At 42.7% G+C, this 26,381-nt stretch overlaps 1 protein-coding gene and 1 long non-coding RNA gene across 7 annotated transcripts in view; both read left to right on the top strand.

The window, feature by feature from the left end:
* The window catches only part of LOC129866753 (neuron navigator 2-like), a 140,205-nt gene that overhangs the window by 66,584 nt on the left and 47,240 nt on the right, over nucleotides 1–26,381 (top strand). For all 6 annotated transcript variants that reach the window (XM_055939595.1, XM_055939594.1, XM_055939591.1 and 3 more), the window contains exons 12-13: nucleotides 232–357; nucleotides 22,336–22,465. In XM_055939595.1, the coding sequence (XP_055795570.1) occupies nucleotides 232–357; nucleotides 22,336–22,465 (256 nt within the window). The remainder of the gene's footprint in view (nucleotides 1–231; nucleotides 358–22,335; nucleotides 22,466–26,381) is intronic.
* On the top strand, nucleotides 3,502–6,391 carry LOC129866756 (uncharacterized). The gene is made up of 2 exons (XR_008761526.1): nucleotides 3,502–5,364; nucleotides 5,456–6,391. It is a non-coding gene; the product is annotated as an uncharacterized LOC129866756 (long non-coding RNA).

Genomic DNA, 26,381 nt, shown 5'->3' with positions numbered 1-26,381 from the left:
AAGACATATACAGGGACAGAGACTGAAACAGGGACATAGATATACACTGAGACAAGGACAGAGACAGGGACTGTGGCAGAGACAAGGACAGGGACAGAGACCAGGACAGACAGGGACTGAGACAGGGACTGAGACAGGGACTGAGACAAGGACAGAGACCAGGACAGACACCGATATTGAGACAGGTACAGAGACTGTGACTGACAGGCCTGTTGTGTTGTCTGTCTGCAGCTACATGACGGACGGCGGGCTGAGCCGGTACACACACTGCCTCAACCGCCTGCCAGATGGCATGGCCGCCGTCCGAGAGACGCTCCATCGCAACACATTCAAGGGCCAAGGGGACGCCACTGACAGGTAGGTCAGCACCACCCATTCCCCTGTCCCGTCACCCCACCTGCAGTGTCTGGGTCAGGTGAGGCTTCTGTACAGTCACACGTTCCTATCGAGGAACCATGTACCAGACAGAGGTTTACTGTAAGTTTGGCCCGTTTTGGATTGGTTTGTGGATTAGGTCCCTGCTTCTGCCAAAGAATCCAGTAGAATGTTGAGTCATCCAATAGGATCAGTCTAGAAGCAACAGAGCTGCCATTGTTGGGAGGCTGACTGAGTCTGAGTGGAAACAGACTGCATTTTCCTCAGTGCTACAGGCTATGGATGGGTAATGGATGGGTTTGGAGTAGACAGTAGACACTCACAGTCCCCCCCCCCCCCCCCCATTGTCTTCAGCCAACCAACTCCTTTTTGGAGGTAATTGGTATTTTGGTATTTTATTAGGATCCCCATTAGCTGTTGTGAAAGCAGCAGCCACTCTTTCTGGGGTTCACACAAAACATGAAACATAATACAGAATGACATAACACAGAACATCATTCGACAAGAAGAGCTCAAGGACAGAACTACATACATTTGAAAATGGCACACGTAGCCTACACAACAGTGCATACACACAAAATATCACGGTCAGATAGGGGAGAGGCGTTGTGCCGTGAGGTTTTTCATTATCTTTAAAAAACAAACCAAAAAAAACTGTTCATTTGAGCAATATGAGAAGGGAGTTCTCTAATGACTCTATACGACGCTGAACTTTTTCTTGATTCCTCTCCCATGTGTCGGTGTTACAGATCTAGACAACATTGCAGGCTCATCTCTTTCCTGATGCGGTGCTTACAACCTAATGAATGGAGGTTAGAGAGGTACACAAAGACGATCCAGCTGTGTTCCTCCGCACAAACTGCCCTGTGTGCTTTCTGCCCAAACCGACAGGGGTGTCCTGATTTATTGATGAAGGTGTCTACAGTTGTGAACAAAGGTTTACACCAGAAAGCACACTACTATCTTAAATAGACATCACAGATGGTATGGACACACTGTCAACACTTAACAGTAGCGTTTTTGGTTTTGGCCTTTGTTGAAAGATCGAGAATTCCGTCGGGGTTAATTAATTAAGGTGGTTCCACGTATTAACAACATTAGCATAAAGCACAGACCCGGTGCCAGCCCACCTCCCACAGAGTTAGAGCTAATGGGATACATTAGAGGGGTTCTAGTGGTTGTAACAATGGACCACCTACAGGAGAGCAGCTGAGCTCACGTACTGGCAGGACTAGCAACCATAACAACGAAAACAGTATCGATAGCATTGATAATTGCACTTACTTCTGTAATGCACGTTCGCAAAAAAAGGACTATTTTATTGCCGTACCTATGCCGTCTTTGGTGTACCTGTGAAGTAACTGTACATGGAGCCTAGACGCCTGAGGGTGCAGATTTATTACTCGTATATCCATCCTGCAGAATGTTAGATAGTCCCACCCACCCCACTGTGTCCAACCTGTCTGGACACAGCCCTCTTTACTCCAGGCATGGAAACTCAGTCCCCCTTCCTCTCTGGTTCATCCCCTGTTACCCTGGGCTCCTCCAGTGGAAAGTGCACAGGCCACGACTCGACACAGAGCTTCTGCTTCCAACTGGAGACATGGAGGACCAGCAGACTCTGGCAACATGGCAAACCAGTTGTTTTGTCATAAAAAAAATACATGTTAAAAAAAAACATTTTGTTTACCTCTGTTTCATCTGCTTTTTAATATACATCTTTAGAATTGTAAAAATTGCCTGGCATGGTGAGGGGAAGATTGAGACAAAACGAACAAGAGAGCATAACGCCTTAATGAAAACCTACTTTTGCGTCTTTTTGACCAACGGTTCAAATTAGGTGACGGAGAGGAAGTGTGCGGTAAAATCAGAGTTGTGTTGTGGCTGACAGGACGGTGTAAGCTGTGTCCTAACCATGGATGTGTAAATGTATGCATGTGTATTCAGGAGGCTCAGAGCCAGTTGGGGGGGGGGGTCTGGTGGACAGGACTCTGAAAAAGCAGTCCGCTGCCTCGAGGCAGTCTGAGGTAGACAGAACAGTGTAACCTGGCACCCTGCCTGATTACTTGTCCCCCAGACGTTGCAGTTGCTCGGCCTTATTGTCTTTGCGATGCTGACGGCGGTTCTAAAAAGCCGCTGTGTCTCTCGGACTCTGATCGGTGCTCCGCTCTGTAATCTCAGCCTAAAGGGGCTTTTGGAAAGCGGTATTTCTGGAGGGAGGACTGTGTTGTTTTGGACAGAGATGTATCGGATGTTTGATTTGATGTCTATACCTGGCCCATTCTTATAGTTCACACAGTAGTTCCAGAGTACTTATATTCACCAAAAGCTCTTTCCCACCGGTCTGTTTGAGCATTTGCACTGCATTTAGCTCGCCCGCCCACGCATTTCAAGTGAGAATACATCCCCTCAAAGCTACACCTACAGTACACCGCAAGGGGGGGGGGGTCCTGGGATAAAATGCATTAGTATTCAGATGATGATCAGAGAGGCATACACACACACACACAGACACACACACACGCAATGACACATGCACACACACACACACACACACACACATACACACACACACACACACACACACACACACATGCACACACACACACACACACATAGAGGAGTGGGGTACCAGTAATGTATGTGTGAGTAGCAGAGTGCGCTGGAGGGGGCTTGAATCTGGTGGAGAGAAAAAAAGAGAGAGGGGAGGATCTTCCGTGTCTCATTGCTCTAGCCCCAGAACTCTCGACTGTACACACACACACACACACACCTCAGCCAGAGAGAGAACTAGCAGGGAGGGGCTCCACTCCAGTCTGTCGGGGAGCACAATGCTGATAGCTTAGAATCCTCCGGTTTTGTCTGTCTGGGCTGAGGGCTGATAGTGATCAGTGATAGCCCTGTGCTGTCTGGGTGGCTGGCAGAGGGCTGTCGTTGTGACCGTGCTGTCTGTCTGCTGGGCTGTTTACCTGTTGAGTGCAGCTCCTTGGTGTGCAGACTGGGCTCCGGCTCTGCTCTGTTATGCATGCAGTGGGAATGAGAGGCAGTCTGCAACGCAAAGGGACAAACTGGATACAGAGAACAATATAACAAAGTGGAGAATGTAAGCTGCGGAGTAAGTGTTTTTTTGTCTGTTTGTTCATGTGAATTGGCATGTGTTTTGTTTTAAATGTGATGTGGAGGAATGAGAACGTTCTCAGGGTCGGTGTGATCGGACGCGATGTCAGTCGGTCCGTTTGCTATTGAAGACTTCCTATCTCGTGTAATGTGATGAACGGTGAGCCATTCATTATGATCTCCGAGTGGCCCACTGGCTCTCTAACCCAATCACAAGCTAGAAGCCCAGCTGTGAAAACCAGAGGATCAGCCCACTACACAACAGATAAGTGAGCAGTGTCGTTGGGCTCTAACGGTACACGCAGAAAGTATGAGAACTTACGGAGAGAATGCTCATTGGAGAGAATGAGCATTCTTTATGTCCATGTGATTTGCGCGCTGGGAAGAAGTGAACCTTCCTTGGTTCTCTAGGGAAGACACTATACCGCTGGAACACGGAGAACTGCTACGAAAGGTTGGCGACCTCATATGGAGTTCACGTCAGTAGCTTCTGAGCAGATGCCACTTGTTGACACAGTTCAAGGCAGCCTATGTGATTTAGTTTAGGACACTGTATGATATTGGCTGAAATCTAGGCAAACACTACAAGAACACAAACACCATATTGTTTTATTGTCTAGGAGTTAAACCAGAGAGATAGAGGAGTCCAGAGTGGTGTGAAAGTGATTTAGCGATGTGTTGCTGGCTGTGTTACATGCCCGTCCCCGGGAGCTGTGTCTGTTCTGGTGAGTCTTGGCTATGAGTGGGCTTAGCTAATACAGCAATGGGGTCCTTTCTGCAAACACAACGTCTGGCCGAGAGGAAGAGCGACGGGACAACGTATTATCTGTTCATCTGGTTAAGAAAGACACCACTTCGCAGATCAAGATCAACACAAGTGATGCTTTGAACGTCGACGATCAAAATGTTTTTTCGCTGACGGCTGAATGGATGGATGCCGATATATTTTCAAATGATTGGACTGTTGTTGAGAATCAGTTGGAAAGCCAAGCCTATACGGCAAAAAAAAATAATGAATAAAATAGCTTTTTTTTGTTACATCTCAGCTCTTGACCACAAAACGTCATGTGGATAGGAAGAGAGGCCTCTTCAAACTCCTCGCCACGCTGATGTGAAACTACATTGTGTTTGGCCCTTCAGTCAGAGTGTCTGAAATAGAGGCGTTTCACAACCTAAATTGTGGTAATTGAGTGCTCCAGACAATAGTCTTAATTATGCTTGAGAGGAATAACACCCTGCAGTCGATTGGCATGCAAATGAGCCGGGGAGAAAAGGAAGCAAGGAAGGGAAGGGGGAAATCGTACTCTGTCACCTGGAGGGATGGATGATGGACGTGGATTTAATGTGGAAGTGAATGAAGTGCTCTGTCATTTCCCTGCGTTTTTCTCTGCAGAAGCAATAGAATGTTCAACACGCAGAGAGCGATAACAAAAGAACACTCAATGCTAATGTGACTCTATCAGCGTTTGTTATTGTGGCATATCGTGTTGTGGATTTGAGCTGCATTTTGAGCTTTGATTGTGTGTGTGTGTGTGTTTGTGTTTGTATCTGTGTGTGCTCGCCCACACGTGTTTGTTCTGAAATGCAGTGTGCATGTATGTGTGCTTGAGTAACTTTGCTTGTGGTGTGTGTGTGTGTAGAGCACTACTCCGCCCTGTGACCTGCTATTCCACAGTCCGTCTCCAGCTCCCACCGTCTCAGCAGAGTAACACTGGAACAATGAGAGGGAACTTGGCTTGGGTTCACATCAGAGATGTGAAATCACAGCCGGACCAGGCCAGAGGAGCACATAACACATGATCACTCTGGGTCAAATGTTTCGCTGGTAGCAGCTAGCTGCCAATAGCTTGCGAAGAAACTGGACTACTTAAGGTACTGCACATGCTCAGAAAAGAAACAATTCTAATTATATTTAGTTCAGCTTGTCAACAATGTCTTTTTTCTTCATTTCTTTTTCATTCAGAACCGAATTTATTCAGAAGTGGAATTTTTATTTTTTACGGACAGCTGGAACTACAGAATACAGTGGAAATTGTGTCATTTCTCTGCTGCTTGATTACTCCACTCATTTGAGAGACAGACACTCGCATGTCAGAAAGAGAGAGCGAGAGAAAGAGGGGGAGAGAGAGAGAGAGAGAGAGAGAGAGAGACTGAGTCCGTCGAGAGATTTGTTGTTCTGCTGAATTCCTGGCAGTCCCCCGGCTTTGAGGCAGCCATGCCATTACACACGACTGGCTTCAGAGGTTTGGGCTGCTAGCCTGCTAGCCTGGAATGTGCCAATCAAACTCCCTCTATACACTGAATCTGAAGCTAAATGTATAGCTGTCCCGTTTTATGATGCACTGTTAGAAAAAAGGGTTATTAAAGGGTTATTTGGCTGTCCCCATAGGAGAACCCTTTTTGGTTCCAGGTAGAACCCTTTTTGGTTCCAGGTATAACCCTTTTTGGTTCCAGGTATAACCCTTTTTGGTTCCAGGTATAACCCTTTTTGGTTCCAGGTAGAACCATTTTGGGTTCCAGGTATAACCCTTTTTGGTTCCAGGTATAACCCTTTTTGGTTCCAGGTATAACCCTTTTTGGTTCCAGGTATAACCCTTTTTGGTTCCAGGTATAACCCTTTTTGGTTCCAGGTATAACCCTTTTTGGTTCCAGGTATAACCCTTTTTGGTTCCAGGTAGAACCATTTTGGGTTTCATGTAGAACCCGCTGTGGAAAGAGTTCTACTGGAACCTAAAACTGTTCTACTTGGAACCAAAAGGGTTCTACCGGGGACCAAAAAGGGTTCTTCAAAGGGTTCTCCTATGGGCACAGAAAAAGAACCGTTTTACTTTCTAGATGACAACTTTTTTCTATGTATGTGAGAGAAAAAAAACGCATATAAATGTAATACTACGTTTTATATTTTATGCCTGTTTGCTTTTAACAGCATTCTGGTTTGACATCAAGTGTGGTTCTGCTATATGTGTGTTGTTGGTTTCTGCTTATGAAGTGAATTTAAAATATGGGTCAGTCAGCTTGTTAGAGTTTGTTAACAGTCCTGGGAGACCACCTTACTTTCAGTCATTCTAAAGATCTTTATGAAATGCATGTCACTTGAATATCACTGGAAAGTGGAGAGATATTGGCATGACCAGGGGGCTGGTTTGCCTTTCTTGCTTAATGTTGATGTTTTCCTCTGAGTTAGTGAGTCAGCCATTTTTAAACTTGATCCCTGACCCGGGGACGTGACCCTGAACAATCCTTTTTAGGGAAAGCAGGGAAAGAAAATGAGCCTCATTGGAATGTACAATTTAGATTGGCTTAGGAAAACCCACCAACGTGTCCTCCTGGGCTTGTTGTCTTTACAAATACTCCCCAAGCATACGCACCATCCACCTGGCAAAATAAAAGCATTTGGTTTGGACAAATGTGGGTTTAAAGCGCTTCTTAGGTTAGCTGTTCTGAGATCATGTTAAAAGCTTATTATTGTTTGAAAATCTCAGAGGTAAAGCTGTTCTGAGATCTGTTTTGAGATCTGAGGCTTACCTACCTATGTTTGAAGGACCTCACGGGTTCTGTTCTGTTTTATCAGCTCTGACTTGGCTGTCTGGATGGTGACTCAGAAGCTGAAGTGGTGTTTGAAGTACTTCCCAGGTTAACTCTGCTCCCAGATCAGATTACTCCCCTCTGTGGCAGTTCTGAGGGTGCATGTGTGTTTGTGTGTGTGAGGCCGCTCCCCCCCAGAGTGTGTGTGTGTGGCTGCCTGTCTCGCTGCAGGGGGAGAGATCAGTCAGTAAGTCAGTCAGTGTGCTGTAGCGGAGGACTGAGTAGGACGGGGGAAGTGTAGTCAATCCAACGTCAGCTGCTTCCCTCAGCGAGCTCCTAGTAGCTCCTACTGCAGCCAGGGGATATCACCGTGGGCTGCTACTGCTGCTGGCTCTCTCAGGTATGGACAGACAGACAGGCAAGGAATTCTGCAGGACCACAGCCATGTGGGTCTGAGTTGGCTTTTGCTCACTATCATTGTCTTGTTTGTCTGAGAGTAGAATAGATCATCTTTATTTGTGGTGTTGTGGAGCTACACAATTGTGTGTTGGAGTTTAAAACGGGTACTTTTCTTATACATTTTTACAGGTGTGTTTGTTATTAATGGATTCTTTTTAGATGTAGTGAATGTGACAAAACCTTTACAGGAGCTCCTGAAATGGCAGCTAAATGTAATTTATCCTTGAATGTAGTGCATCGCTTAATGTCAGGGCACGTGTTCCTATTCATGCATGCAAATTGTCCTTAAACAGTGTTGCTCCTTTTGGGCGATATGTTTTATTAATGTGAGCGGTTCATTGCTGAGTGCTGAAGGCCTACAGACAATGGTTACAGAGAGCTTCCCTCTGGGCACAAACTGGTTGAATCGACGTTGTTTTATCGTAATTTGTCAACGTATTGTGACGTAGAATCTACGTGGAAAATACATTGGATTTGCAAAAAGTCCTTCACTGTTGTTTTGAGGGTGAAATTTCAGCAACAGAAATATGTCATAATGCTAACCACTTTTCAATTTGTTTTGAATTTGTACCTTTGAATCAACGTCAGATCTTCGATGTTATATCCACTATCAGAAAACAACAATAGGCTGGGCAGCACCTCCTACTGAAGAGTTGATCTATCTACGCTATCCATTTGGTCTCCCATCCAGGGTTTTAACGTAGCCCAGCATTGATATTTGTCAATGACTACTACCAATGTGCTGTCGTGAGAATTACTATTGAGAGATCTCTTAATAACTAAATAGATTCACTGTTGTTATTGAAGTCATTCCAAAGAGAAGTTTTAACAGAGCAAGTTAAATGTAACCAAATGTAAGTCAAACACTTAGTGTACAAAACATTAAGAACACCTTCCTAATATTGAGTTTCCCCCCATTTTGCCCTCAAAACAGCCTCAATTCGTCGGGGCATGAACTCTGCAAGATGACAAAAGCGTTCCACAGGGATGCTGACCCATGTTGGCTCCAATGCTTCCCACAGTTGTGTCAAGTTGGCTGGATGTCCTTTGGGTGGTGGAACGTTATTGATACACACGGGAAACTGTTGATTATGAACAACCCAGCAGGGTTGCAGTTCTTGACACAAACTGGTGCGCCTGGTACCTACTACCAATGTTCCCTCTATTTCCTTTGGTACTGAGCAAATTTCTGGTCTGCCGAGCACAAACTTTAACGTTGTGAAAATTCTGTGCAACTTCCAGCGCGTGTTTACTGTGAACACTGAGGCTGTACCCGCTTTGAGTTACAGTTTCAGACAGTGGTCAAGTAGGCTACCGTGGCTATTTAAGTGATAATAACCGAGAAGCCGTTGTTTGGAGGATATATTGGCACGGGTGCTGTTAGGCCAGAGACGAAGTCGAGGGCCGGCAAATCGTGCCAATATATCCTCCAAACGCCGCCTTCGATGGGATTATTACTGTTGTACAACGAGTTACCAACATATATAAATAATGATTTACATATTTTCATTCAAATATTTATTATTATGACATTATTCATACTATTTAATCCTTCTACATGATATAGTCCCGACACAAACTAGGGTTGCTACCCAAGCCGGCTGGTCGTTCGATCTATCGGTTCGGTTGCCAGAGAGGACACCCAGTCGTTCAGTCATTTTGTTCGGTATCTATGGACGCAAGCCAGTCGTTTGTTCGAAATGTTCCATTGGCTGGCAACGTTCTTATCCCTTGCTTGCTAGTGTAACACTCTCACCAGGCTCGAATTTGACACCCGCGATAATACCTTACTTGGAATATCTCTACAGCATGGGATGTTAGGTGAGAAGGACATCTCCAAGAAGAATCCCTATTGTAAACTCACTAATGTGATGACAACTAGAGTATTAACTTCAGATAGAACAGACATAAGGTTCAAGGTCTATATTATCACATTTTCAATGTGCCACATCAAAAGAAATGAAAGGAATCAACCCCAATGGTTTCTCACAACCCATGCCCACATTACTTGCAAGCTTGCTTAAACCTGTTGGCGCGCGTTGGAGCTCAAAATAAATGAGGACACACATAAAGTCCCGAAGCACCCCACCTCACTACTCGTAGATATTCCCTCAGCGAAGTATGGCAGTTCCGTGCAGGTTTCCTCACAAGATCCACAGCAAGCACAGCTATCAATGCAGACAGTACTCCTTAGCAGCAACAGATATTCCATGGAAACATGAACTCGTTGATCTTCCACAAGCAATTCTCTCCAGAGAATTGTTGTTTGTTGCAAGAAACCACTTTACAAAATAAAATGCATTAATATTCCCATACCATTATTAAAGGGAATCAGACAAATTATGCTACTCTCTGCCTATTGGCTACTTAGCTTATTCAAGACCGTCTCAAAATACAACACTGCCCCTTTTAGACAAAAAAAAGCTCTTTACCTGACTTGCTTTTCAAAGGTGTCTAGAAATGTACATGGTTTGTGCCCTTGTAGTAAGCAATCACTCCCCCCTTACTGACTACAAATGATCTATAACTGGGCTAATAACTAACTAACTTTTATCTCAAAACAAGCGCATCAACTCATGACCACTCATACTGTAAACACAGTCTAGTTCAAAGTGAATGGCACAGATCCAAATATGGCAATGGTCTATTTGCATACAGGCCTACTGCAGCTCTGATTGGTTATACACACCGTTATGTGTAGAGTACTGGCTGAGTCCTGCTTGTCAACAACAGAATCCTACTCCGATGCCTTCTGCCTACAACAAAATCTCATGCATAGTTAATTTTGTTTCATTGTGTTGCATTGAAACTGGCTAATATTGCGTTGATTCGATCACAATTCCCACAGTAAAGGGAAACATTGATAGTGTTAACTAAGGGGGAAAACTCTCAAATGTAATCTCGTGCTTCTCTGTGTGGGTTGATATTTCTTCTGTCTTGCCCGTTCACCCTCTGAATGGCACACATACACAATCCATTTCTCAATTGTCTCCAGTCTTAAAAATCCTCCTTTAACCTGTCTCCTCCCCTTCATCTAAACTGATTGAAGTGGATTTAACAAGTGACATCAATAAGGGATCATAGCTTCAGCTGGATTCACCTGGTCAGTCTATGTCATGAAAAGAGCAGGTGTTCTTAATTTTTTGTACACTTAGTGTATATTATTAATGATACTATTTAGGCCTATATAGCATTTGCGAAGTCCTCAACAGCTATTGTTTCAATACAACCCAGGGTTCAACTAAAACTAGACAATACATATAGGCCTTAGACAATACATATAGGCCTTAGACAATACATATAGGCTTAGGTTTTCAAGCTTTAGTTGATGTCAAATGTAATCTTCAAGTTAATAATGAATATGTTGAATTCTCCATTTCAACCAAAAATCTAAGTTAAAGAATAGGACTAAATCAAATCCAACTTTATTTAAAGTGCATATGATCTGATTTAGTCCTATTCTTTAACTTAGATTTTTGGTTGAGAGGGAGACGTGAATCAAACATATCAATAATTATTTGTAGACAAACTGGAATTAAAGTCAGACTAAGTGAGTGGCACAAAATATACATCTCCTTCAAATGTTGATATTTGGTTGCAATGACAACCATACACAATTTAATATCATTTTTGCAAAGTTAACAAATGATATGTTGGATAGTCGCCAACTAAACCAAAAATAAATGTTAAAGAATATGATTAAGCCAGGGGTTCAGAGGAAATTATCGAAGCATTAGATACGTCTCCTTTAAATGTTGATATTTGGTTGTGTTGTCAACCTAACACAATTCAATATGACTTTTGTAATACAGTAAATAACCTAAAGTTAAGGCTATCCAACCTGGTCTCAGAGCATTTCGTATGATTCTTTACGTAAATCCGAGACACTCCATTTATTATGATACGTTATGTTTCGTATGGTATATATTCATTTGTGCATGTCCATCATCCATTTCTTAGGATATGTTACGAATTACAATTCACATGATATGTTACGAATTTGCAAAAAGTACACTGTTACGAATTCGCGAAACAATTTGTTGTGTCTAACGTTAGCTAGGTGGCTAATGCTAACTTTATCTAGCTGGCTAACATTAGCTAGGGTTCGGGTTAGGGTTAAGGTTAGGAGTTAGGTTAAAGGATTAAGGTTAGTGGTAGGGGAAGGGTTAGCTAAAAGGGTTATGGTTAGGAGAAGGGTTAGCTAACATGCTAAAAAGTTGCACAGTAGCTAAAAAGTAGTAAGTAGTTGAAAGGTTGCTGATCAGCTAAATTGCAAAAGTTGTCCGTGATGAGATTCAAACACGCTACCTTTGGGTTGCTAGACGTTTGCGTTATACGCCCACCCATCCACCGACACCGACACCGACCAACCACCCTCCTTTAGTTCTTGCATTAAGCAACCTTTCGTCTTATGTAACCATACCAAATGTTACATATCATACTAATTGGATTTTCCCGGATTTACATCTACTATGTTACGCCTAGTCTATGAAACTAATGTAACAGTTTTAATTCAACATTAAAATGAGTGAACTTGTCCATGGCCACATTTTGAGGTGACTGTAACTATAAAAATTGTATTATGCTATCATAGAAAGCCTGCATGTTCAAGACAGCACGCAAAGGTCGCAGGTCTGTGGAGATCTCCACAACATAAATATCTGTGCAGAATCTCGAACGGCATTGATCACTTGCACCATGTACTTTGAATGTAATCTCAACTGCAATCCAGGTCATTTAGTTGTGCTATTAGATAGAGCACAGTGATAACACATTAAGTTGTATAAATACAAAATGTCTGACATTGTATTCCAATTTGAATTTTGTTCTGCTTTTAAATGGTTGAAAGTGCAGTGATAACACATTTACATGATAGCTAAACCAAAAATCAGACATTGTCTTTTCATTGGAATTTGGTTGTGCTTTTAGATGGTTGAATGCATAATGATAATACGTTGGGAATTCAACAAACCTCTGCCTGTCTTTCTGATTGGGTGAATAAAGGTTGAAATTTCATTGATCAACGTCTCAACCGAAAATGACCCACATTTCCACGTTGAAATGACGTGGTGTGCCCAGTGGGTTTGTCTTTGCCTGGTTTGGTTTCTCTCTAATCTGTCTGCTTTAGTGTACTGACGGACTGGCTTTTTGTGTGTGAGCAATCAGCCATTCTAATATACACTCAGAGTAGTGATTTGTTATCAAATGATAGTTATGGTGTTGTTTTTATTCCAAGCAAATATAAAACGGTTATGTGGCACTTTTGTCTGTGTAATGACTTGAGCAGCTTGGCGTTAGGTGTTCATCGCTTGGCAACAGCTTTGAATATATTGCTGAGGGGGTGAGAAGTCTAGTAGAACTAATGGCTTCCCACCCTGACCAAACAGAGTGGACATGCAGAACAGCGTGGCGTGGGGGGCTCAGCTCACTTCCCTCCACTGGCCTCTCAGACCAAAGTCACCCAATGTCCTGCCCCAGAGAGTGTCCACTGATCCCCTCACTCCTCTGGGGCCCTGTGTCTCTAATCCTGCATTCGCCACACAGAAACAGGAGGGGTATACAGTGTGTGCCGCCACACCACCCCCAACTCACTCTATAGAGACTCCAGTCTCTAATATCTAAACAGACACAACAATATCAACGCATTTGACCCCCAACTTCCCACCTTAGTCTTTCGCATACTTTTCTGGTCATGGAATATATTGGTCATCTTTCTTTATCAGTTACACATTTTTGATAAGTGACAATCTCCCAGTCAGGGTGAAACGAGGAGAGAGAGAGAGAGAGAGAGAGAGAGAGAGAGAGAGAGAGAGAGAGAGAGAGAGAGAGAGAGAGAGAGAGAGAGAGAGAGAGAGAGAGAGAGAGAGAGAGAGAGAGAGAGAGAGAGAGAGAGAGAGAGAGAGAGAGAGAGAGAGAGAGAGAGAGAGAGAGAGAGAGAGAGAGAGAGAGAGAGAGAGAGAGAGAGAGAGAGAGAGACTTAGAACAATATCCAACCAAAAGCACAGAGACCCAAATAATGGTGAATTACACCTTCATTACTGTGAGACTTTAAAACTCTATAAACATACACTCAGAACCAAAAAAGCACAGTACAACAGCAAGCAGCTGACACTAATTGAGGAGTCCATAAACACAAACAACTTCTGGCAAAATTGGAAAAAACAAAAAAAAAATCTAAACAAGAGGAATTAGCGATACAAAATGGTGACATATGGACAACCCATTTTAAAACACTCTACAACACTGTTCAAATTGACACAAACGCAGAACAACGCCAAATTCATGAGAAGTTGAATGGATTAGAAAAAGCTATAAAGGACAATCAAAATCCACTGGACTCCCCAACTACTGACCAGGAGCTCAATAAGAACTTCCGTAATAAGCACAATGTCTTGAGTAAAAGCCAAATTGGATTTATACCAAAACATCGCACAACTGATCATATTTACACCCTACACACCCTGATAGATAAAATTGTCCACCAAAATAATACCAAAATATATGCCTGCTTTATCGACTTCCAAAAAGCATTTGATTCTATTTGGCATACAGGACTGTTCTACAAAGTTATTGAAAGTGGTGTAGGGGGTAAAACATATGACATAATTAAATCAATGTATACTGGCAATACGTGCAGCATTAAAATTGGTAAGAAAATAACAGATTTCTTTAACCAGGGGCGGGGCCTTTGCCAGGGTTGCAATCTGAGCCCTGCACTCTTCAATATTTACATTAACGAATTGGCCACTATTCTAGAAAAATCCTCAGCCCCTGGTGTTAGTCTCCACAATTCAGAAGTTAAATGCCTACTCTTCCCAGATGACCTATGCCTGCTGTCACCCACAGCACATGGCCTACAGCAGAGCCTGGACCTGCTAGAGCAGTACTGCCAGACCTGGGCCCTGGCAGTAAACCCCAAAAAGACTAAAATAATGATTTTAAATTGAAGATCCAGATCTCAGGGAATTAGACCAAAGTTCTCAATTGGTACAAAATATATAGAGTACTGTATACACTACAATTACTTAGGTTTAAAAATAAGCTCAACTGGACACCATAATGAGGACGTGAATAAACTGAGAGAGAAAGCACGCAGGGCATTCTACGCCATTAAAAAGCAAATTCAAATTGAAATACCTATTAAAATTTGGCTAAAACTAATTGAATATGTCATTGAACCAATTGCACTTTATGGCAGTGAGGTGTGGGGTCCACTTGCAAAACAAGATTTCATCAAATGGGACAAACACCCCATTGAAACCCTGCATGCAGAGTTCTGTAAGATTCTCCTACATGTCCAGAGGAAAACTACAAACAATGCATGCAGTGCAGAATTAGGAACTAATAATAAAAACTCAAAAAAGAGCAATTACGTTTTGGAAACATCTAAAATACAGTGACCCCCTCTCATATCATTACCAAGCCCTGCAATGCCAAGAGCTGAGCAAAGAAAAGAGCCCTCATCCAGCTGGTCCTGGGGCTGAGTTCACAAACCTGTTCTACTAACACACTGAAGTCTCAGGACTAGAACATCCAATCAATCAGAATAAACCAAAATACAACACAGTCAAAACAAAACTACATTGCTTATTGGGAAACACAAGCACAAACACAAAGCAAAATGCAGTGCTATCTGGCCCTAAATCGACAGTACACCGTGGCTAAATATTTGACCATGGTTACTGATCAAAACCTTAGAAAAACCTTGACAAAGTACAGGCTCAGTGAGCACAGCCTTGCCATTGAGAAGGGTAGACACAGGAAAACCTGGCTCCCTGTAGAGGAAAGGCTGTGCAACCACTGCACAACAGCAGAACCTGAGACGGAGCTGCATTTCCTGACAAAATGTCAAAAATATAAAACAATTAGAGAGTGTCATTTTCCCGAATTTGAAACCCTTATTCAAGGTTTCAAAGACCTCTCTGATGAGGATAGGCTACACGTCCTGTTGAGGGAGGACGCAAAGAGCTGTGGGTTGGCATCGCACTACATTGCTGCCTGCCATAAGTTGAGGTACAGTGTCTGACAGACCAATCAACCTGCACATGTACTCTACTGTATTCTTATTGTTTTTGTTGAATGTGTGGTTATTTTGACCCTTGGTTATTGTTGTTACTGTTGTCCCGTTGACAATTTTGATTCTCATTTTTATATTGTAAATATCCAAAATAAGCTTTGGCAATATGTACATTGTTAAGTCATGCCAATAAAGCGAATTGAATTTTGAGAGAGAGAGAGAGAGAGAGAGAGAGAGAGAGAGAGAGAGAGAGAGAGAGAGAGAGAGAGAGAGACTAATGGTGGCTTAGGGGCGATGTTGATTAGGGGCAAGGTGTACCCTGCCAGCTCCAGTCTCTGCTCATTATTCAGACTGGAGGAAACAGTGACAGCAGCACTGCAGCATCAGGAGCCGGGGAGGGGAGGGCCTAAGCTGTATCTCCCCCAGACCCTGGAGGAGCCACACTATCAGTCAGCCTACATGGGTTGAGAGCTCACTCTACCCCCAGTCAATCTCTGACTCACAGCCTAGAACACCCCCAGGAGACTCCCTCCTCCATTTAACAAATAGTCAGGGTTGATAGCATAGCAAAGGGTGAACCGTAACCTGTCTGAACCTCAGCCCACCAGTCATGATTAGTCCTGTGCTGGGTGGCTAGAAGCAGAATGGGTCCATCTGAAATATGTATTGTTTTGACCACTTCAGCTCTCACAAGTCCATAAAGTATACAGTAGAACTCTCCCAAGCTGAAACGGAGGAAGGGAGACATTCCGAATACTGAGTGACTGTGTCTCTGTGCTGGACCTCTTCCACCTTTGCCACCCCACTCCAGCCCCTGGCCTTGTCTTGCATTTCTCAGCCCTGGCTCAGTGAAAAGTTTAATTGTTTTGGTGTAGCTGTGCGTGTGTGCGTGTGTGCGTGTGTGTGTTCGATTTTATATTCCTCACAGTAAACGTGGTACTATACTGAAATGGTTGGACTTAGTTGAGACAGTGGACTGAGTGTGTGTGTGTGTGTGTGTGTGTGTGTGTGTGTGTGTGTGTGTGTGTGTGTGTGTGTGTGTGTGTGTGTGTGTGTGTGTGTGTGTGTGTGTGTGTGTGTGTGTGTGTGTGTGTGTGTGTGTGTGTGTGTGTGTGTGTGTGTGTGTGTGTGTGTGTGTGCGCGCGAAGACCAGTGCAGTGAAACAAGTGCTGGATTGGGCACTGCAGGACACCGGGCAGGCATTTGGCCAGCAGGACACACCTGGTGCTTTACCACTGACACTTACCCCCACACCAGTGGGCCGCCAGTGTTTTATGTTAATGCCAGCTCTAGTGTTATGGTGTTTCCATCAGGAGTGTGACACTAAAGACTTCTGGCGATCAGAATCAACAACCTCGGCATCATTCAAGACTGTTGCTTTGTGAGAAGGTGTTAAAGTTCACAGTTAGACATTGTTATGTAAATGCAAGCTGAAAAGTACCCAGGGCCTTGGCTCCAAGTTAGAGTAGGTCCGCCGGAGCCATGGCCTAGAGAGACACCCGTGCCGGCCCATGTAGATGGAAACAGAAAAGTCTGAGCCTTTTGGGTATAACATTGTGGTTAATCCTCAATGGAAATGTAGCAACTGTGCCTGGCTTAGGGTTGCAGAGGGAGGGTATATTACTGGAAACGTTCAAAGTTTACCAGTAAACTACCAGAATGTGGGCATCTTTCAAGGATTTTATGTAATCTATCACAAGACATCTAGTGGCCCTTGTGGGTACTTCAGATTATCACAGGTGTCTGTAATTATCTCTGGCCCTCTGTCTGGCCTTATCACATGTAAAATATATGAAATATTTAAATGAGATGATTTTAAAATAAAAAAATTGAATTACAAAGCTGTAAAACATTATCCTAAATACAAACCATCAACTGAGTGAATACCATTGATGTTAAATAGGAGGGTTTCAGTACGAACTATCCGTTATTTTTTACACACTTCATTTGACTATGTCAATATGTATTTGTTGTCACTGTTTTGGTGTCAAACTGGTGGCAGTTGGGAAAAAAGTCGATAGTTGGAAGAGTTGCAGAGTTAATTGAAAATATTGCCATTGTTGATTAAGATGCTTTTTTCATTCAATAGGCTATTTTCTCTTGAATCATATGGTCTATCTGTTACAAACTTAGGGACAATACTATATATTAATAACAAATAAGTAAGTTATTCAAGTTTAAATGATCAAATATGATAGATTGCCAGAGGTTTTGGTTAATTACCAAAATTACTGAAGATTCTGGTAACCCAAGCCTGGCTTGTGTTAGATTAGAGCCAGACCTCTGCCCACCTACCTGCTAGACTGGAACCTGTGGGTGATGTTTAGGACTACTGAGTCAGTTCATCATTCATTATTGTCATCTATGGACTCTGATTTCCCCCTGCTACTATTTTATATTCCTCACAGTAAACGTGGTACTATACTGAAATGGTTGGACTTAGTTGAGACAGTGGACTGAGTAGACCTGTGAATTGAGGGGTCTGTTGCTTCTGGCTGAGGTGTTGATGCTCTCACAGGGAACACTCAGCAGTGTCTGGCTGTGGCTGGCCAAGTTTGTTTTGGTTAGCTCAGCAACAATCACACTGGCATGGGAGACTGAGGACAGACAGACAGGCAGACTTGGAATGAGTGAGTGTCCTGATCCGTGTGAACTTAGAATCATAAAGAGAACCTTCCCACCCAACTCCCTCCACACTTCAACACCTCTGTGAGTACTGTGAAAGGAGTGGTTCTGTCACACAGACAGTGGATGATAAACTCCTCACACATCTACATGCACGCAGACACACACACACACACATACACACATCTTTAAGTCCGTTCACACACAGATAGAGCCTTTGGCCCTGAGAATAGCAACATTTTCAGTCAGACCTCCACTCCTGTAATTAAAGGTATCCTCAGTGTGAACCCACAGGGAGGCCTGGCGTGGAGCTGTCTGTCATCACACAGAAGGCAGCTTGCATGAGACCCAGACATCCCAAATATTTCTTATCTCCTGGCCTCCACACAAACCTCCTTTAAAACGGTGTCTTGGTTAGGGCCCATCAGGGTTGGTGACAGGCAGGACGTGGTGTGGTGGGAAACTCTCTTACCCAGCAGCCCCCCCCCCCCCCCCCCCCCCAGGTCCTGACACTCTGCTGAACGCTAATTAAAACTAGTTAGGGATTTGGAGGGAGACGTTCCTAACGTCACAGGCATGATGGGAATGCTGTCTCTGGCCAACAGACCTGGTAAAAGATGGAGAATAAGAAAGAGGGAGAATAATAGGAGTTTTTTTTTCTTTCTACCCTGTCTAGTCTTATTAATGTATCTCTGTCTCTCTGCAGCGCGTGTTAAACTCAAGGCCCCGCGGGTGGTTTGAGTATTTGAATCGACGTTGAAATGGCCAAAACCAAATTGAAACCGTGAAGAAATGATAACGGGCCTACGCCTAAAGTCTTTTCACTCTGTCCAGCTTGCCGATGTCGTCGAAGCGAACAGTGACGTGCGGTAAGGTCCGAGGCCGGGTAGACACTTTCTATACTCCACACGCACACATCCATAAAGCGGATTTGTCGCTACGCTGTTTTTCAGTATGACGCGATCACAAAGATAACCATCAAACATCCACAACCAACCATCAAACAGCAACAGGTAGGCGGCGCAACCTTTAGGCACACATTCACAGGCCCTAATTACGCAACTGCCCTGCACGACCAGGCAACTTTCAGCATCACAGACAGCGACCCAAATGCCAGCGAGTAGGGCTACTTGTAGACAGCGCTACACACACTAAATGCCTAGTAGTCAGTGCTACTGCTTGAGATATATACTAACACAATAGACATGTGTCACGCCCTGGCCATAGAGATGCTTTTATTCTCTATTTTGGTTATGCCAGGGTGTGACTAGGGTGGGCATTCTAGTTTCTTTGTTTCTATGTTTTGTATTTCTATGTTTTGGCCGGGTATGGTTCTCAATCAGGGGCAGCTGTCTATCGTTGTCTCTGATTGGGAATCATACTTAGGCAGCCTTTTTTCCTTTGGTGTTTGTGGGTAGTTGTCTTTGTTAGTGGCCTGTATAGCCCTAGTAAGCTTCACGTTCTTTTTTGTTGTTTCTTGTTTTGTTGGCGACATTTAAAATAAAGGAAAATGTACCCTCACCACGCTGCAACTTGGTCCGGTCAATTCCCTGACGACGTTCGTGACAACATGTAACGTAATAATAGTAGTCAGTGCTACTGCTTGAGATACAGTATATACTAACACAATAGACATGTAACGTAATAATAGTAGTCAGTGCTACTGCTTGAGATATATACTAACACAATAGACAATGTGATAATAGTAGAGGGCGCTAAACACTTGATGTCCATCCCTCTTTCCTTCTGGGTAAAGACATCAGTGACTGAACTGTAGAACTCCTCCCTGTTGGCCCTCCGTTTTAAAAGTCTCTCGGTCTTAATTCTCAACGGAGATGATGGCAAGGGATGAGAGTCGCCCTTTATCGGTCCGGTTTCGACTGTATGTCTTTATCCGTTTCCGTGCCGAAAATGACCTCTCAACGGATGCTGTTGTGGCTGGTATAGTGAGCACCAGCTGCAGTAACTCAGTCTGTGTCTGGTCATGCTGGAAGACAAAGCTGAGGAGCTGTCCATGTGATTTGTCCTGTACCATTTGTTAACTGTACAATCCGACAAGATCTTCCTTAAGTCTAACGAAATCGAAGTAATTGGCATAATTTGACAGGCTCTCGTTTGCTGGTGTCGAAATTTGCGACATTGTTTCGATTTTTTTGCAGTCCTCTAAGCCAAGGAAATTAAAGTCACCAAAGAGGTCAAACCTGGCTCTCATCTGAACATTAATATTGTCCAGCATGTAGTAGTATATTCACCCCCTCTCTACTGATCAGCTGTTTACTACGAGTTTCGCTTTCTGCCAGGCCCAGGTCATTGCATTTCTGCTTGAATCGCTCATAGAAACTATCAAAGTCTTGTCGCTGCCGTTCCAGCGCTTTCATTGTGTCGCTGTTACGGGTACGGCAGAAACCGATATCCATCTTTTTGTTCTGCAGAACACAGAAGAGCGCGCCTGTTTCTTTGAAAATTCCATGGGCCGTGAGCAAAAAGCAAACACGGTGGCGTCTCTAGATGAGTTGCTAACTGTTCATCTTTCTCAGCTAAGTCTTAAGGCGTGTACTAGTTCCACATGGTTGCCCCTGGGCCTGTTTGATGAGCTGGCACTCTCATCGTTGCCACAAAATGCCATCTCCTGTTTAGGTAGCATGTAGCATTAATTAGCTTGGTCTTTCTAAATCTCACGGCTCTCTTTTACCTTTGCATTGTGCATGCTGATGTTCAATCTCCGGTGTTGATTCAATGGCAGATCTAGCGGCGAGCTACTGAATCTCTTCAGAGCTATCTGGCTCTGGATGTGAGACACAGATTTCTCATGATTGTTGAGTGCTGTAGGCTAGTTGTTCAAGTCGCAGTTACCGGCTCTTGTCCACACGCTGTTGCTGGTGTAGAACAGCAGGCAGGGGAAGCAGTAGAGTTGATTGCTAGCAGCGCAGCCACAGAGCCCGTTTTTCCATTGATAACACTCAGTTTGAAATGATCGTGTTATATTCTGTCCCTTCTTTTGATGTATGTCCTTAAGCTCATTGATAAAATGATTATTGATCAAATGTGTATTTATTTATTTTACATTAGTTCTTTTTTCATTCATTTTCACAGGGTGGGTACCCAGACCGCATGTCGCTAGACAGCCAGGGAGGAGACCGATCTTTTGTACATTTTGATGACAAGGAAATATAATACATTTTAAGTGCCGCCCTCCGAACCTCTGTGATTTTATTTTTATTTATTTAACCTTTATTTAACCAGGAAAAGCCCATTGAGACTCAGAGTCTCTTTTTCAAGGGAGACCTGGCCAACAAGGCAGCAACAATCAATACATTACAGAATTAAAACATACAACAACATGATCCAGCCTTAAGAAAAGCATTTACACTCCTCTGTAACAGTCTTCCATCAATATTTTAAATTCATTCAGTGGCACCAACATATCTAGATGAAGCATGGATTGTAGATTATTCCATGCGTCTGGTGCACACGAAGAGAAGGCAGTCTTGCCTAATACTGTGAATGTCCTGGGGACTTTAAGTAGCAACCACCTAGCAGACCGGGTATGGTCACTGCTGGTGGTGAAGGAGATCAGACTACAGAGGTAAAGAGGGAGTTTACCTAAAAGGGCTTTGTAGATGAACACATACAAATTCATCTTTATGCGCATATAAAGTGAGATCCAACCTACCAATTTGGTTCAATGTGCAATGGTGGGTGAGTGACTTGACATTTGTAAAAAAGGACGCATGATAAACAGAGTCCAGTCTCTGTAAGACGGAGGTGGCTGCATGATAAACAGAGTCCAGTCTCTGTAAGACAGAGGAGGTTGCATGATAAACAGAGTCCAGTCTCTGTAAGACAGAGGAGGTTGCATGATAAACAGAGTCCAGTCTCTGTAAGACAGAGGAGGTTGCATGATAAACAGAGTCCAGTCTCTGTAAGACGGAGGAGGCTGCATGCGTATACAGCAAGTCACCATAATCAATTACAGAGAGAAAAGTGGCCTGAACAAGTTTCTTTTTTACGGTGTCAGCATCTTTGGCTTTGAAACATTGTGATGCTTGAATGCGGAACGTGGGGGGGAAACTGGTCTGACACCCCTGCTCTACGGTGTCTCTTGCTTTCTCCCTGACATTCTTTCTATCATGTCTTCCCCCTTTCTCGCTACGAACTCCTACCATATAATATTCAAACTCATACTCTTTCTCTCTTCTGTGTTCCTCGCTCCCAAGTTGGGACGACAGCAGCTCGGTGAGCAGTGGGATCAGTGACACCGTCGACACAGATGACATCAACACCAGCTCCTCGATCAGCTCCTATGTCAACACTCCGTCCATCTCCTGCAAGGACCTAGAGGGACAGGTAGGGTCTGCCCCAATCACACTGTAGGAGGTGGCAACAATATTATTAGAATTACTATAAGGGTGAATGAACATGCTATTTCTAAGATGGTAGCATCTTTGGCTTTGAAACATGTTGATTTTTTATTAAGTTAAAAAACACTTTTTTATGACACTTGTATTTACCTTTAAAATACTATATTTATCACATGATGTCTACAGCCAGGCATTACCATAGTTTATATTCTTATTAGTCTAATGTATGAGCGCTTAGGTTCTCCCATGTAATATACCAGGGACTACCAGGGAATCTAAGTTTATATACTTTGATTCTCTTAGCCCCAATCATTTGAATGGCTATAGTAAGCTGAAAGGAACTGCATACACTAGGCTGCACTTCAACTTTCTCACTGCAGCTATAAGCAGAGTGAAATATACATCTGTGTCTGTTCTGCAGTATGTGCTGATGTGGTTGCTTCAAAGTGTTTATTGAAATCGCAGCCAGGCACACCACCACCCAGGTTCACGGTTAATTTTATCCCGACAATCCCATCAGTAGGTATTTATTCTTAAGTGCACATTTTCACCTTTTAGACCATCGATCTGAGGTGCAGACTTTGTTTGCCATACAGTAAAACTGTCTCAATCTTGGTTCTAGAGACCTATGATGCATTTCCTTTAGGTCATGGTTCTCCAACTGGTGGCCCGCGGCCGAATTTGGCCTGCGGGTGGTTTTATTTGGGCCCCCAAGTTTTATGAGCAAAACAAAACCCAGTAAAAACACAAGGAAACCAGCTCCAAGTTAGTTACATTTTTTAAATCTGGCCTTGAGAATAGCAACATTTTCAGTCAGACCTCCACTCCTGTAATTAAAGGTTTCCTCAGTGTGAACCCACAGGGAGGCCCTGGTGTGGAGCTGTCTGTCATTATACAGAAGGCAGCTTGCATGAGACGCAGACACCCCAACTATTTCTTATCTCCTGGCCTCCACACAAACCTCCTTTAGAACGGTGTCATGGTTAGGGTCCATCAGGGTTCGTGACTGGTAGGACGTGGTATGGTGGGAAACTCTCTTACCCAGCAGCCCCCCAAGTCCTGGGAGACACGCTGCTGAACATTAATTAAAACTACCCTGAACAAAAATATAAACGCAACATGTAAAGTGTTGGTCCCATGTTTCATGAGCTGAAATAAAATATCCCAGAAATGTTCCATATGCACAAAAAGCTTATTTCTCTCAAATGTTGTGCACAAATTTGTTTACATCCCTGTTAGTAAGCATTTCTCCTTTGCCAAGATAATCCATCCACCTGACAGGTGTGGCATATCAAGAAGCTTGCATTTTATCGATGGCAATTTGAATGCACAGAGATACCGTGAAGAGAACCTGAGGCACATTGTCGTAAGGATCTGTACATAATTCCTGGAAGCTGAAAATGTCCCAGTTCTTTCATGGCCTGCATACTCACCAGACATGTCACCCATTGAGCATGTGTGGGATGCTCTGGATCAACGAGTACGACAACGTGTTCCAGTTCCCGCCAATATCCAGCAACTTTTCACAGCCATTGAAGAGGAGTGGGACAACATTCCACAGGCAAAAATCAACAGCCTGATCAACATTAGGATGTGTCGTGCTGCATGAGGCAAATGGTGGTCACAGCAGATACTGACTGGTTTTCTGATCCACGCGCCTACCTTTTTTTTAAATATATTTATTTTGTATATATAGGGGTTAGATCAGCTTTAAAAATGCAGATAGATTGTGGCTTCCATCAATGTAATTGTCGCGTTCATTTCCAATCCCCATATATATTTTTTGTTATGTCCCCCTAACCCTACCACCCCTCCCTTAATTGGAGTAAACAATTGGACAAAAAAACTTAGGCTTTTACTTCCAGCTTATACATACTATATACATTTCACAGACACAGTATATTTTACAATAGTTATATTTTGTTTGTTTTTAGTCCCATCCTTCAGCTCCATAAGTTTTGATTTCTATTTGCCATAGATTTTTCAACTGTGCTGTGATGTTTCACAAAAGTTCTAAACCTTTCTATTTTCATAGCTTCTACATATTGTAAAATAAAGATAAACATTTTTGCTAAGAGTATTAATATATTATTGATCAATTGACTATGACTTTTTTAATCACCCAGCAGTGCTATTTGCAGAGTTAGCTCCTAGTAACTGTTGCGATTCTTCAGTCATTCCTGAACTTGCGACCAAAAACAAGCTACATATGGACAGTACCAAAACAAATGATCTAATGAGTCTGTCTCTTCACAGCAAAATCTCCAGAGCTGGGATGGTTGTATCTCCCATATATATAATGTTCTATTGGTTGCAAGAATTTTGTATAATAATTTAAATAAAAAAACTCAACCCAGCGTCGTTTTCTGTATCAGTTTATTAACCACGTGCCATGGAATCGCCACATCGAAAATATCTTCCCAACTATTTTGTAATCTATATGGCACAGCTGTCAAGTTTTTGGTCCTTAAATGAAACTGGCATACTTTTTTATTTATCACAATTTTATTGAACCAATTTTGGTCTTTAATGCAGGGCCAACAGACAAGTTCCTTACTTTCTCCCCCTTCCACTTGCCTCTTCCATTTTTGCAGTAATTCTGCAATTAGTTGGTTGCAATTTTGAGTAGAGTAGACATTTCCATATATTTTTGTTAGCTGCATGTGTGACATAACTCCACCAGTCCTATTTGTGATATCATTTATAGATTATACCGTTTATGTAATTTAGTCTATTTGAGTTTAACCATAATATTTGTTCTTTCATTTCTTGTGGATTCAACTGAAATTGCAACCAACTTTCTATGGCTTGTTTTAAAAATAGCTATATTTTGGAGATGATTTCATTTTCAAGTGAGAGTTTGTAATCTGAATAAAGGGAAAAAGGCCATTCTTGAACATGGGGTGAGACATTCTTACTAATCTTCTAGAGAACCAGTTCAGATTTAAGTATAACTGTTGTATGACTGAAGCCTTTAGTGAGAGGTATAATGCTTTAATATTTAATCATTTCTGCCCACCGAATTCATATTCATTATATAAAATAGGCCTGTTTAATTTTGTCTGGCTTGCCGTATCAAATAAAATTGAATATTTTTTTGCTCATATAATTTAAAAAACTGTTCACTGGGTGTAGGCAAGGTCATAAGCAAAAAGGTCAACTGAGATATGACAAAAGAGTTAAGCAAGGGGATTTTTCCACAAATAGACAGGTATTTTCCTTTCCACTGTAGCAAGATCTTATCTATATTTGCTAATGTTCTGTTAAAAGGTATTGTAGTGAGATCATTTTTTTATTTCGGGATATGAATACCGAGTATGTCCAATTCACCGTCAGACCATTTCTAGATAAACTACACGATAATGTAAAAGTTGTATTTTTTTGTGATCCAATACGTAACATAGTACATTTATCATAATTTGGTTGTAATCCAGAGAGGTTGGAAAAAGTATCTAGATCTTCTGAGGCTGTGGAGGGATCCAAATTGTGGATTTAAAAGAACATGAATCATCAGCTTACAATGACACCTTTGTTTTTAAGCCCTGGATATCTAAGCCCTTGGATATTATTGTTGGATGTGATTTTAATAGCTAACATTTCGATGGCCATAATAAATAGAAATGCTGATAGTGGACAACCTTGTTTTACTCCTCTTGACAGTTTAATACTTTCTGAGAAGTAGCCATTATTTACTATTTTACACATAGGGTTACTATACATAACTTTAACCCATTGTATAAGAGATTCTCCACAATTGAAATATTCCAGGCATTTATATATAAATTCCAGTCGTACTTTATCAAAAGCCTTTTCAAAGTCAGCTATGAAAACCAGGCCTGGTTTCCCAGATTTCTAGTGTTCTATTGTTTCCAGTACTTGCCTTATATTATCTCCACATTTTT

This window comes from Salvelinus fontinalis, chromosome 12 (genome assembly GCF_029448725.1).
Source record: "Salvelinus fontinalis isolate EN_2023a chromosome 12, ASM2944872v1, whole genome shotgun sequence".
Taxonomy (NCBI): Eukaryota; Metazoa; Chordata; class Actinopteri; order Salmoniformes; family Salmonidae; genus Salvelinus; species Salvelinus fontinalis.
The sequence above is the reverse complement of the archived record's forward strand: the minus strand, read 5'-3'. Positions and strand labels throughout refer to the sequence as shown.